General features: G+C 34.7%; 1 protein-coding gene across 3 annotated transcripts in view; it reads left to right on the top strand.

The window, feature by feature from the left end:
• Window positions 1-12,709, top strand: part of PIK3C2A (phosphatidylinositol-4-phosphate 3-kinase catalytic subunit type 2 alpha) — a 108,500-nt gene that overhangs the window by 38,984 nt on the left and 56,807 nt on the right. For all 3 annotated transcript variants that reach the window (XM_006077764.4, XM_044929579.2, XM_045162976.1), the window contains one exon: window positions 11,247-11,350. In XM_006077764.4, coding sequence (XP_006077826.2) covers window positions 11,247-11,350 — 104 coding nt within the window. The remainder of the gene's footprint in view (window positions 1-11,246; window positions 11,351-12,709) is intronic.

Here is a 12,709-nt window from a genome sequence, read left to right as displayed (position 1 = left end):
GAGAGTTCTAGTTTCTTTTCATCCTTGTCAACACTTGTTATTTTCCATTTTGGGGGTTATAACCTTCCTAATGGATGAGAAGTGTGAAGTGGTATCTTATTGTGATTTTGATTTGGGTTTGCCTGATAACTAGTGATGTTGAGTATCTTTTCATATGCTTATTTGCAATTTCTTCATCTTTTTTGAAGAAATGTATGTTTAAATCATTTGTCCATTTAAAAAATCGGGTTGTTCATAGCAGCTTTATTCAGAAGAGCCAGAAAGTGAGACAACCTAAATGTCCATCAGCTGATAATGGGCAAGCAAAAATGTGTCCATACAATGGAATATTATTCACCCACACAAAGGAAGCAGCATAGATGAACCTTGAAAACATTGTCAGTGAAAGAAGCCAGACACAAAAAAACATGTAGATTCAATTAATATGATATGTCCAGAAAACACAAATCCATAGAGGAAGAAAGCAGATTAGTGTTTGCTGAGTTACTGAGGGAAAGAGGAAATGAGGAATGATTGCCTAATGGGTACAGGGATTTGGGGGGCAAGTGATGAAATGTTCTGAAATTAGAACACTGCAGTGTTCTTCCCATAATAGTGATGGTTTACACTCCACTATGAATGTATTGAGAGCCAACAAATTGTACATTTTTAATTGGTTAATATGGCAGATTTTATGTTCTATGAATTTTTACCGTAGTTTTCTTTTTTTTTTTAAAGAAAGACACTGGTTCCCTGATCCTCCTGTTATGCTTAGGCCACGTTCCTGCTTGATTCATATTTGGGTCAGTGTTCCAGTAAAGAGATCCCTCTCCAACTGTGGATCTCGTTTTTATGGACTTAACCATGATGGCATGTGTTTGACACTGTGTAGTCTGGAATAGCGATATCAGCTGTTTACAGAAATTGTTAGGAAAAGGGTAGCTGCCTAGAACCTGGAGATCTCATGACCTGTGGAAAGTTGCAGTCTCTGCTATCAGGGATAGAGTCTCCTCTGGTCCTCTTGTGGAGCTGAGTTTAGACTCAGGCCTCCCATTGGTGGAAGGCAGAGCCCCTGATAGTCCAGGCAACCCAGAGTGAGCATCCAGGTCACTTTCAAATAATCTTCCTGCTTCTTGCATCACACTTCATATGAATGTGTTTGCACCTCTACAGTATATGCGTTTTAGCCACAGGATAATAGATTATCCTGAATTTAATAAAATATTTATAAATGACTTTGGTTTATTTCTTTTTTACAATCACTGAGAGAGTAGAGACTTCCTTAGAATCCTGTGATATCAGAGTGATTCATGCCTATTTCACTGTTGAGGAAACTGAAATGTAAAGAAGTTAAGTAATTATTAATTTTTTCATGTAATGACAGTATTGTTATTAGTTAAATGAATTCATTTTAAAGATGTGTAACCATAGTCATCTAGTCTAACCAACTTCATTTCATGGATCCACAAACTTAGATCCAGAGAGTGACTTATCTGCAGTTAATGTCAGTATTTTCTTTTTCAGTTGCTTTGTGACAGTGCTTTTGCTGCAAAGCACAGCTTCCTTTCCCTGTTGCCCTGTATGGTTTAGACTGGTCATTTCTGGTTCAACTGATGTTTTTTCCACCCTTTCGTTTGGTGGGGGCAGGGGTGTGATACTCATTTATGTTCCTTTCATTCTCTCTCTGCATACATCTTTTCCTACTCATTTTTAATATTTGTCACAGTATCATCTTGATATTTCCCAATTTGGGGTGCTTTCAGAAATCATCTTGCAGGACTGATGAGGACAGGTAGTTTTCTAAAGATAGGTTTCCCCCAGCAAGATCTGTGAGTTCAGATCACATGGAAGTGCAGAGAATTACTAGTCACTCAGACTCTAGGAATTAACTAGGTTTCTGGACAAGTTTTAGCAGAAACATATTCTTAGATTTTCTTTAAAGTATAGGGGAAAGGATCAAGGAGTAAGCAGATTGGCTGCGAGAGGCATGAGTCAAAGCCAGGTAAGCAAAAATACCTTGACTTGATCAGCTGATCAGTCAGAGATGGGAGCTAGATTATTACAGTGTACGTCAGAGCTTTACTAAATGACACAGTGTCTGAATTGAAGTGGCTTAGGCTTCTTAAAGGAGTCTACCTGTGGCATCATGAGGTGTTATATAGTTGTTGATCATTCTGTTATATTCTTCTCTGTTAATACTTATGTTTGACCACCACATTCTAAGAGGGACCAGTCAAAGTGTGTCTTGAAAAGAAAAAATTACAATGTTCAGGATCTAGAAGCTGTGCTATTTAAGGAACTGTTGAAAAGATTGGGCATATTTTACCTGAAGAAGAGAATATTAATTGGAGATAATTCACAATCTGAATCTGAGTTTCTTCATCTTTGATATAAACCTGGTTTATATCAAACCAGACTAGATGATTTCTGAGATCCTTTCAGGAATAATATTTCAAGTTTAGAAAGTTGCCATGTAAAAGAGGAAGTTGAAACTTTTTTTCTTTTAAAGTTTTACATTTTGGACATATGTTCTCAAAACAGTTCAAGAAATAGACTATCTGAAAATCATGGTATGCTTGTAAAAAAGATAAAAGTAGTTTATGTACTAAATTTTCCAATTTATTGTGTTGCATTGTACAAATAGCTCTTTGTGCTAGATTTTAATAGATAAGATAATTTTAAGCTTTCTATAAAGTTAAAATACCTTTTATAGAAAGCTTAAAATTATACAAATCCTATTTGTTTATATTTTTTTCCTGTGAATTGAGAAATTCAGTTTAGTTTAGCTTTAAAATCATTGTTCCAAAAAGTAGAACAAGGACCAATGGGGAAGAAAACTCAAGGAGGCAGGTTATATAGTTAAATATCAATAACAAAATTTATAAATAGCCATTTGGTAATGGTTGCTCTCAGGGGGTCAGTGTATAGTTATTGGAGGTCTTCAGTCAGAAGTTTAGTGTGAATTTGTTACAAATGCTATAAAAGGGATTTTGTTAACTCTTAAGATTTTATCATTTTGTTTGTGTACATGAAGGTTAAGTTTGGTTTAATTTAGGCCAAAAGGGTAAACAGAATACTAATAGTAAGCTGACTTTGGAGGTCTATGGCACAAACATTGGCATGGAACTTTTAATTTTCACACACCGTTCATTTCTATTCAATAAACTTTCCCTGAGATTCCTGTTTTTTACTGTGAAATAAGATTACACTGCCTATTCTTTATAATTACGTACGTTTAAGTATTCATTTCCTGTAGAATTTTATGCTTTGTGGTAAAAACTCTGAACGGTGTTTTTCTTCTCACTCAGCAGTCTTACTTCCTATTTCCTTCTAGTGTCTTTTGTTCATAATAATATAAATACTTTAGTTCAAATTTTTGTTTCCTAAAGGAAGAGACACAGTACTTAAAACTGTCTTCTGGCAATTTAAATTTAAATCACATTTTTAGTTAACAGCTGTAAATTTAGCTACTTTGAGTAGATTTCAAAGATTTTAGTAATGAATCAAATTATTTTCATAGAAATGCGTTTGCAGAGTATTGATTCTATTAACATTATAAACATTTACATCCTAATTAGCACAATGTCTAACAGTAATTTTGAACACGAAGTAAAGTTGAATAAAATGTGGTTTTCCATTGTCTAGTTGTATGTAATACAGTATTTGAATAGATTACTGAAGTCTACAAACTTAAAAAAAAATTCAATTAAGGAAATAACTGACTTTGTTCTGAATAGCAACTGATACGTTTATATTTAATGTTTAAAATATATTTATTGAAAACTTGGTGTTCCATCTAATTTCTGGGGTAAGATGGCATGAATCTGAACTTGTTTAGATGTAAAGCTTTCCCTTATTCTTATAACTACTTTATAAAGTATACACTGGTAAGTTTTCATGAATTATTTCAAACCTGTATCACTTTCCTTAAACCCTTAATTTACCTTTTCCATTACCTTTTAAGAAAATTGAATTATGGTTGATCTATAACACTGTTAATTCCAGGTACACAATATAGTATAGTAATTTGGTATTTCTGTACATTACAAAATGATCACCATGATAAGCCTAGTTACCATCTGTCACTAAATAAAGTTATTACAATATTATCGATAGTATTCCTAAAGCTGTACATTTCATCCCCATGATTCATTTAGTAACTAGAAGTTTGTACCTCTTAATTTCCTTCACCTATTTCACTCCCTCTACCCCCCCAATCTCTTCTTTATATCTATCAATCTGTCTGTTTTATTGTATTCATTTGTTCATATGTTTTTATATTTCACATATAAGTGAAATTATATGGTATTTTTCTAACATTTCACTTAGTATAATACCTTCTTGCCATATTGTCCCAAATGGCGAGATATATTTTATGGTTGAGTAACAGTCCATTGTGTGTTTGTGTATCCTGTACCTTCTTTATCCATTCATCTGTTAGTGGACTTTCAGTTGCTTCCATATCTTGGCTATTGTAAATAATGCTGAAATGAACATAGGGGTGTGTATATCTTATCAAATTACTGTTTTTGGTTTTCGTCAGAAAAATACCCCAAGGTGGAATTGCTGAGTCATAGGGTAATTCTATTTTTAATTTTTTGAGGAACCTCTCTGGTGGCTCAGACTGTAAAGAGTCTGCCTGCAGTGCGGGAGACCCAGGTTTGATCCCTGTTTTGGGACGATCCCCTGGAGAAGGAAACAGCAACCCATTCCAGTGTTCTTGCCTGGAAAATCCCATGGATGGAGGAGTCTGACAGGCTCCGTCCAGTCCATGGAGTTGCAAAGAGTTGGACATGGCTGAGTGACTTCACTTTCCATATTGTTTTCCATAGTGATTACCAATTTACATTCCTACCAATAGTCCAGTAGAGTGCCCTTTTCTCCACATCATCACCAACACTTGTTATTTTTTGACAATAGCCGTTCTTACAGGTATGAGATGATACCTCATTGTGGCTTTGATTTGCATTTCCCAGTGATTAGCGACGTTGAGCCTCTTTTCATGTGTCTATTGGCCACTGTATATTGTCTTTCAAAAAATGCTCATTTTAAAAATCATGTTGTTTGTTTTTTGATAGAGTTGTATGAGTTCTTTGTATATTTTGAGTATTTAGCCCCTTACTGGATGTATCATTTACAAATATCTTCTCATTCAGTAAACCACCTGTTCGTTTTGTTGATGTTTCCTTTGCTATACAAAAAATTTTAGTTTGATGTAGTCTCATTTATTTATTTTTGTTTTCCTTACCTAAGGAGACATATTAAAAAAAAATATTGCTAAGATCAATGTCAAAGAGCATACTGCCTGTTTTCTTCCTGGAATTTTATGGTTTCAGGTCTTACATTTAAGTCTTTAATTCATTTTGAATTTATTTTTCTATATGGTATGAGAAAATCCAGTTTAATTCTTTTTTTCCTGTAGCTGTCCAGTTTTCTCAGCACAATGTATTGAAGAATCTATCTTTTCCCTGTTGTATGTTCTTGCCTCCTTTGTCATGGATTAATTCACTGTGTAAGTGTGGGTTTACTTCTGGGCTGTTTTTTCTGGTCCAGTAATTGATGTGTCTGTCTTTGTGCTAGTACCATACTGTTTTGGTTACTGTAGCTTTGTTGGGTGGTTTGAAAGCAGGAAGCATGATACCTCCAGCTTTGTTCTTTCTAAAAATTGTTTTGACTGTTGCAGGGTTTTTTGTGTTTCCATACACATTTTATAATTGTTTGTTTTAGTTCTGTGAAGAATGCTATTGTTTGTTTGTGGGTTTTTTTTGGCTGCATGGCATACGGGATCTTAGTTCCCTGACCAGGGATTGAACCCATGCTCCCTGCAGTGGTAGTGTGGAGTCTTAACCACAGGAGAAGTCCCACCATTGGTATTTTGGTAAGGATTGTGTTGAATCTATAGATTACCTTGGGTAATATGGTCATTTTAACAATATTAATTCTTTAGTCCATGAGCACAGTATATCTTTCCATTTGTGTTGTCTTCACTTTCTTTCATCAGTGTCTGACAGTTTTCTATATACAGGTCTTATACCTGTATCAGTTAAATTTGTTCCTCGGTATTTTGTTATTTTTAATACAGTTGTAAATGGGATTATTTTATTAATTTCTCATTCTGTTAGGTTTTGTGTATAGAAATACAACAGATTTCTATATATTAATTTTATATCCTGCAAAATTCATTTGTATCCTACTGAAATCATTTATTAGTTCCAGTAGTTTTCTGATGACATCTTTAGGAATTTTTCATATCATGTCATCTGCAAACAGTGACAGTTTTACGTCTTCCTTTCCAAATTGGACTTCTTTTCTTTTTCTTGTCTGATTGTTGTGGCTAGGACTTCCAGCTACTTGGGGTTTTTTTCTTTTTTCTTTTTTTATATAGTGAGATCAAGGTTATTCTTAGTATGTACTTGTCCACCTCAGATTAATTTGCCTCTTCTTTCTGGTTTGGAGGGAAGAGAGAGAGATTCCTTCTCTTTTCCCAAATGTAACTCATCTCTCTTTTCTTGTTCTTGTCTCCCCAAAGTATTTTTCTACCATTATTCTTTAAAGAGGAATTTGTACTTACTGTTTTTCCAGTTCCTCACCATCCTCTCTTGTTCCTATCATATTGCAGAAAGTTGTCTCTAGGAGTATGAATACTAATTTTCAATACAGTGACCATACTTACTGTCCAGCCTTGTTGCCTCATTTGCAACAATGTACCATATTTTTTTTCTTGAAACTTCTTCCATTGCCCTGGTTAAATCTACTTAATAGTTTTCTTCCTATAATCTTTGACTTCTTTTACTTGTCTAGCTTCTAAACATTGGTATTCCCCCAAGGTTTTGTTCTTGGTTGTCTTTAATATATCTTATTTGTTCTCTTTTAATCAGTACTTTATTCTTGAGGCTCTGAGATAGATACAGAGTTTGAAAGCTACTAGTCCAGATCACTTGGCAGCCTTTATAATCACATGAGCTAATTTCTTATAATAAATCTCTCTCCATTCTTATATGTCCCATTTTGATGCCCAGTAAGTGTAATCACTTATGTATCCCTCAGCCTCCTAAAGAAACTGTCTCCTATTGGTGGAACTTGGACCCAAAATCCTTTGGTTTGCCTTGGTGATCCTGATGGTTGCTGACAGCAATTAGCAGAGAGAAATTTCCTTATAGAAAATTGCAGAAATTGGATGATTCTCAATTCAATATGTTTAACTCTGGAATAGAAATTTGTGATAGAATATTTCTCGATGATGACCAAACATCTATATGGATTTCCAAACCCAAAATATTTACTAGAGAACTCAGTATCTTCCCCCACAAACCTTTCTTTGTTTCATGTATTGGGTAATGACACTAGCAATTTTTCTTACTATCATTTGCCTCTTTCATTCATAGAAAAACATTTGAGGACAAAATGTGTGGGTTACAAATAATGACCATTCTTAGATCTCATCCTTAAAGAACTTGGGTTAGAAGGGGAGACAAGATGTGTGTATATAAGTGGAGTATGAAAGCCTTGAATGCTGCATAAAAGTTTGTGCAAGACCATTGAAGAAAAGAGATGATTTGATGCTTAAGTTGTTTGCAGTTTGAAGAAGGGATTGGGAGCAAGAGTTGAGGGAGTAGGTGTGAAATTGAAAAAAAAAAAAAAAAATTTTGGTTTCAGAAAGAATGGAGAAAAACAAGAAAATGATGACATTGATGTACAGATAAAATTGTTGGGAGCCCAGCTGTTTTTTACTTTGTGGACAGAACATTGAGTTAACTTTCCAGATTCTATTATTACCTTAATGTATGACTAGATAATTGATTATTATAATCTGTTTTTGCCACTGTCAGTTGAAACTCATAACCTGCTTGAAAGGAAGGAACTAATACATGAAAGGAACTGTAAAAAATATTTTTTTATTAAAAAAAAAGCATCTAGGAATGCCATTAAGGAGATTCAGAATCTGTTAATAGGTGGAACATGAAAAACAGAGATAAGAAAAGATAGTTATAGGTCAACAAAAATACAGGTTGTTTTTTTTTTCTTTTAATAGCATTGCTTGTACTAGGTCTCAATGCTGTCTTTCTCTCGCTCTCTCTTTTTTTTTTTTTTTTGATATTTATCTATTTATTTGGCTGTGCTGGGTCTAAGATGCGGCGCTCGGGATCTCTAGTTGCAGCATATGGGATTTAGCTCCCCGACCAGGCCCCCTTCCCAGAGTCTTAGCCACTGGGGAGTCCCTCTCATGTTTTAGAGGGTTTTTTTTGTTTGTTTGTTTGTTTGTTTTTAAGGAGACTTTGTTGTGAGGTGATTAAGCTAGGTAGTGATTAAGCTAGGTTGCCTAGGTTGAAATACTAACATTTTTTCAGTCCTGTGACCTTGTTGCCTCTTTAACTTCTCTGTGCCTCATTTTTTAATGTGTAAAATGGGGATAATAGTCATGTTACACATCTACTAGAACTTTGTGAAAAATAAATAATACATACATATGTACATAAATGACTAAGTTTCTCACAGCAGAACCTGGCATGTAAGAAATGCTCAGTAATTGCTAGATATTTTTGTGTGTGGCATCTCACTGTATTTTAGGTATTATAATAATTATAAGACTTATTTTATAGAATACATTAATTATGAAAATTACTGCTATTTTAGGAAATAATTGAAGAAACTACCAAGTGCCTTATAATTTTTCAGTGTATTATGATCACTATGGAAAATTCACTGGTTATATGAAAGTAACTTTTAACTTGTTTTTAGTGGGAACAAAACATTTAACAAGTTAAACCAATGGTTGAGTGCCTTCTGAATTGGATGTAAAGTTTAAAAAAAAATAACGAAATTCAAATTAAATTTGATTCTTGTACTCAAGGAGCTTTCATATTAGGACAAATATAAAACAGGATGTAATGATATGGTATTTGGTTCAGACTAAGTATTTAGAAATGTTAGGAGGGAAGAAATGATCCATACTAAATTCTCAAAAAAGACAGTGTAGATGAAGTGGCATTCTACTGGGCCTTAAAAAATTAATGGATCTTGAACTTGTGCTATGAGGGAAAGTTAGGAGGAAGCTTTGAAGACAAACAGCAAGGATTTAGAGGCAAGATAATTCAGTTTGTACTTTATAGGAACAGAATATGATTCAGGTTCACTTGGATATAGTATTCATTTGGGAAGTTCTGGGAAATACAACTGGATTAGATTGTGGCAGACTTGGAGCGGCAAACCAGAGGCTTTGTTTAGAAATGCATTTTTCTAACCAGAAAATATTTATATATTTGTTCTCTAATCTTGCTTGTTATATCACCTCTTACATCTAAATAGGATAGTATTTTGAATGCTAGAAAGAAAATTAAGTCTCTTTATAACAAAAAAAAGACAATTTTCTTTAAAACAAGAAACGTTTATTTATTTTTGGCTGTGCTGGGTCTTCGGTGCTCTGTGGGCTTCTCTCTGATTGCAGGGAGTGGGGGCTGCCCTCTAGTTGCAGTGCACAGACTTCTACTGCAGTGGCTTCTCTTGTGTAGCATGGGCTCCTGGGCGCGCGGGCTTCAGTAATTGTGGCTCCTGGGCTCTCGAGCACAGGCTCAATAGTTGTGGTGCATGGGCTTAGTTGCTCTCAGGCATGTGGGATCTTCCTGGACCAGCGATCGAGGCGGATTCTTTACTACTGAGCCACCAGGGAAGCCCGACGTTTTCTAATTCTAATGAAACTTCTGTGTTTAAACCATATTGTTCCTTGGTAATAGAGTATTAAAAGTCTAGAAATATAAAAATCCATTCTTAGAATAGTATGGTCTATTTGCTATAATACTTTTTTTTTGTAACACAAATTAACTTATGTAACTGGTACCTATGGGATTGATGTCAGTATAATGGGGAAGTAGCATTTGTTTTAAAATCATCTTTCCCAGCATATTAATACTTCAAAGCAGTCAAGAACAAACTCTCTCATAGTTAAAGGGAAGGCCTTAGTAATTCAAGAAAATACTAGAAAAACACTGAAGGTTCCACAGAAGTAAAAAATGGTGGCTTCAAGAACAGTTCCACATTCCACAGGGGTAAGCATTCCGGTGAAGCAGTGAGTGTAGACAGAGAAGCTGTAAAGACATTTCTTTTTGCATTAAGAACTTTGGTGAAGAAGTCTATATCCTGGATTGTATTTTTAACTTCATTGAAATTCTGCTCTTCAGAACGCATATAACAAAGTAGGAAGCAGGAGCTCCAGGATTTAAAGAGGCTTCAAAGAATAGAAGATCATAATTCTAGGTGCAAATTTAAGTAGAGATTTAACTGTGCTCGTATTTTTGTAAGGACTTCTTGTTGTTTTAATTAGGACTTTGATTACACTGACTTTGGGTAGTCTGCCTGTATTTTTATCTATGAACTCTGTTATTTGTAGTAGCAGCTTTTCTAGAACTCCAGGCTGGTCACTTCCCCATGTATATATCATATTATAGCAGAAAAGGCTCTGCCATGTTTTAAAAGCAGTAAATTAATAAAGGAATTGTTGCCCTGAATTTTCAGTTTAATTATCTGACAAAGTCTTGTGTGCTGTGATTATTGAAATCCACCACAACTCTTGAAACTTATACATGGTGTTCTCCTTCACTCAATTTCAAGTTGAGAATGTTCCCATTCTAATTTTAAAGGAAATTTACATTTGAAATTTGTGCTAAATCAAGTATTTTTATGTAGTAAGTCAAAACACCTCTAAATGGACTCTGCTGTTTGACTATGCTTGGGTAGTGAATTTTTGTCCTTAAATGTTTTTGATCAGAAATTTGATCACAGAAATTTTGGTCAGACATAAACTTAACTTTTGAAAGACTGTCAGGATGTTTGTACAAGTTTATTAACATAGAAAATGCCCACTCCTAAAACTCATTCTTTATTAGAGGAGTCCCAGTTCCAAATGGGCTTGATCTCTTCCTTTTCATAAGAGAGTATAGTCCTTTGATTTCATTTAGCTGTTGACTTTCTGAAGTATTCATTTCTGAAAGATTTTGAATAGCAATGTATTTAGCATTCCGTTCTTACTGACCAATACTAAGTACAGCCTATGTCTACTTTTGAACAAGTAAAACCAATGAACTTTAAAATAAGGCTCACTTGGCATTGCTTTTATAGGGATAGAAATCCATACTTCAAAATTTTGTTGCTGATATGGTTTATTTAACCTCCGTATTTTTGTACATATTTTCATAAGAATGTGTTTGTGCTATTTGCTATTTAGCATTTTGGGGATCTTTTATTTTAAAGTAAAACACTTTTTTTCATTACAGAAAGACCCAAATGGGACCAGTACTTTGCCAACTGAAAGTTCTCTTCTACAAGAAATTGAAGTACAGAATGAGGAAGTAGCAGCTTTTTGTCAATCCATTACAAAGTAAGACATTTTTCTTTATAAATTAAAGGTTATTCTTATTAAATAAGTATTAAAAATTTAACTTCAAAACCAGCCTAGTGCTAATAATTCTAAAATTTTTAAATATTTTCTCTCTGTCACAAAAACATCAAGACAGTTAATTGGTACGTTAACACAAACTACACTTGAACCTGTTAAGTTTCTGAGTGTTTAGAAGGAAAAATTAAGGTCAGTCAGTAGACTTCTGACACTGTATTACTGAGGGAAAATATGGCTTAAATATAGAAGTTTCTTTAGAATTAGAAAATGGCTTTTTTTTTTTGTTACAAGGAGACTTAATTTTGCTGTGAACTTTCTAGCATTCAAAATACTGTCCTATTTAGATGTAAAAGATGCTATAATAAGCAAGATTAGAGAAGCAAACATATTTTCTGAAGGCTAGAAAATTGCCTTTCTGAAATGTTCTTTTAATCTTAAGTGTGTCCAGTGTTCTTAGTATATGAAGAAACTGAGACTTGGAGAGGTTACCTACTAAAGTACGTTACTTGGCTAGTCTGTAACAAACAGAGCCAGGTCTCCACTGCCTTCTGTTAGTGTGTTTTCTTTCCGTTATATTACTATATTAGTCAGCACTTCTGTTATGAGTGCAAGAAACCCATCTTAAACTAGCATAAATCAAGAAAGGTTATGTATGGATTCATAAACCCATATAGTAGAGGGAGGGTGGGGCAGAGCTCAGTGACAGCAAGACCCAGGAACTCACGCACTGTGTAGTTGATGCCTCCTCTCTTTGGACTTCGCTTCCTCCCATTTCTCCCCCTGCCCTTTCACCATGCTTGTTTACTTCTATTACAGATGGGGTTTTGAAGCCACTGATAGCTTAGACTTGGTATTCCAGTGGTCTTGCTGGCGGAAAGGAAAGAGTCCTTTCAGCCAGCACCACATAGAAAAATCCCACGGAAGGAAAGAGTGGACAGCAAACATTGCAGCCAACAGGGTGAGATCTGTTATCAAAAGAAGGAAAAGTAGATCACTCCTGGAAGATTTATTCTTTTTTTAAAAAAAATTTTATTTTGTATTGCAGTATAGCCAATTAACAAACAATGTTGTGATAGTTTCAAATGAACAGCAAAGGGACTCTGCCATATATATACATTCTCCCCCAAACTCCCCTCCCATCGAGGATGCCACATAACATTGAGCAGAGTTCCATGGGCTGTACAGTAGGTCCTTGTTGGTTATCCATTTTAAATATAGCACTGGGTACATGGCCATCCCAAAATCTATCCTTTCCTCTCAACCTTCCCTTCTGGCAACTATAAGCTCGTTCTCAGTCTGTGAGTCTGTTTCTGTTTTGTACCTAAGTTCATTTGTATTGTT

Source organism: Bubalus bubalis, chromosome 16, assembly GCF_019923935.1.
Source record: "Bubalus bubalis isolate 160015118507 breed Murrah chromosome 16, NDDB_SH_1, whole genome shotgun sequence".
Taxonomy (NCBI): domain Eukaryota; kingdom Metazoa; phylum Chordata; class Mammalia; order Artiodactyla; family Bovidae; genus Bubalus; species Bubalus bubalis.
The sequence above is the reverse complement of the archived record's forward strand: the minus strand, read 5'-3'. Positions and strand labels throughout refer to the sequence as shown.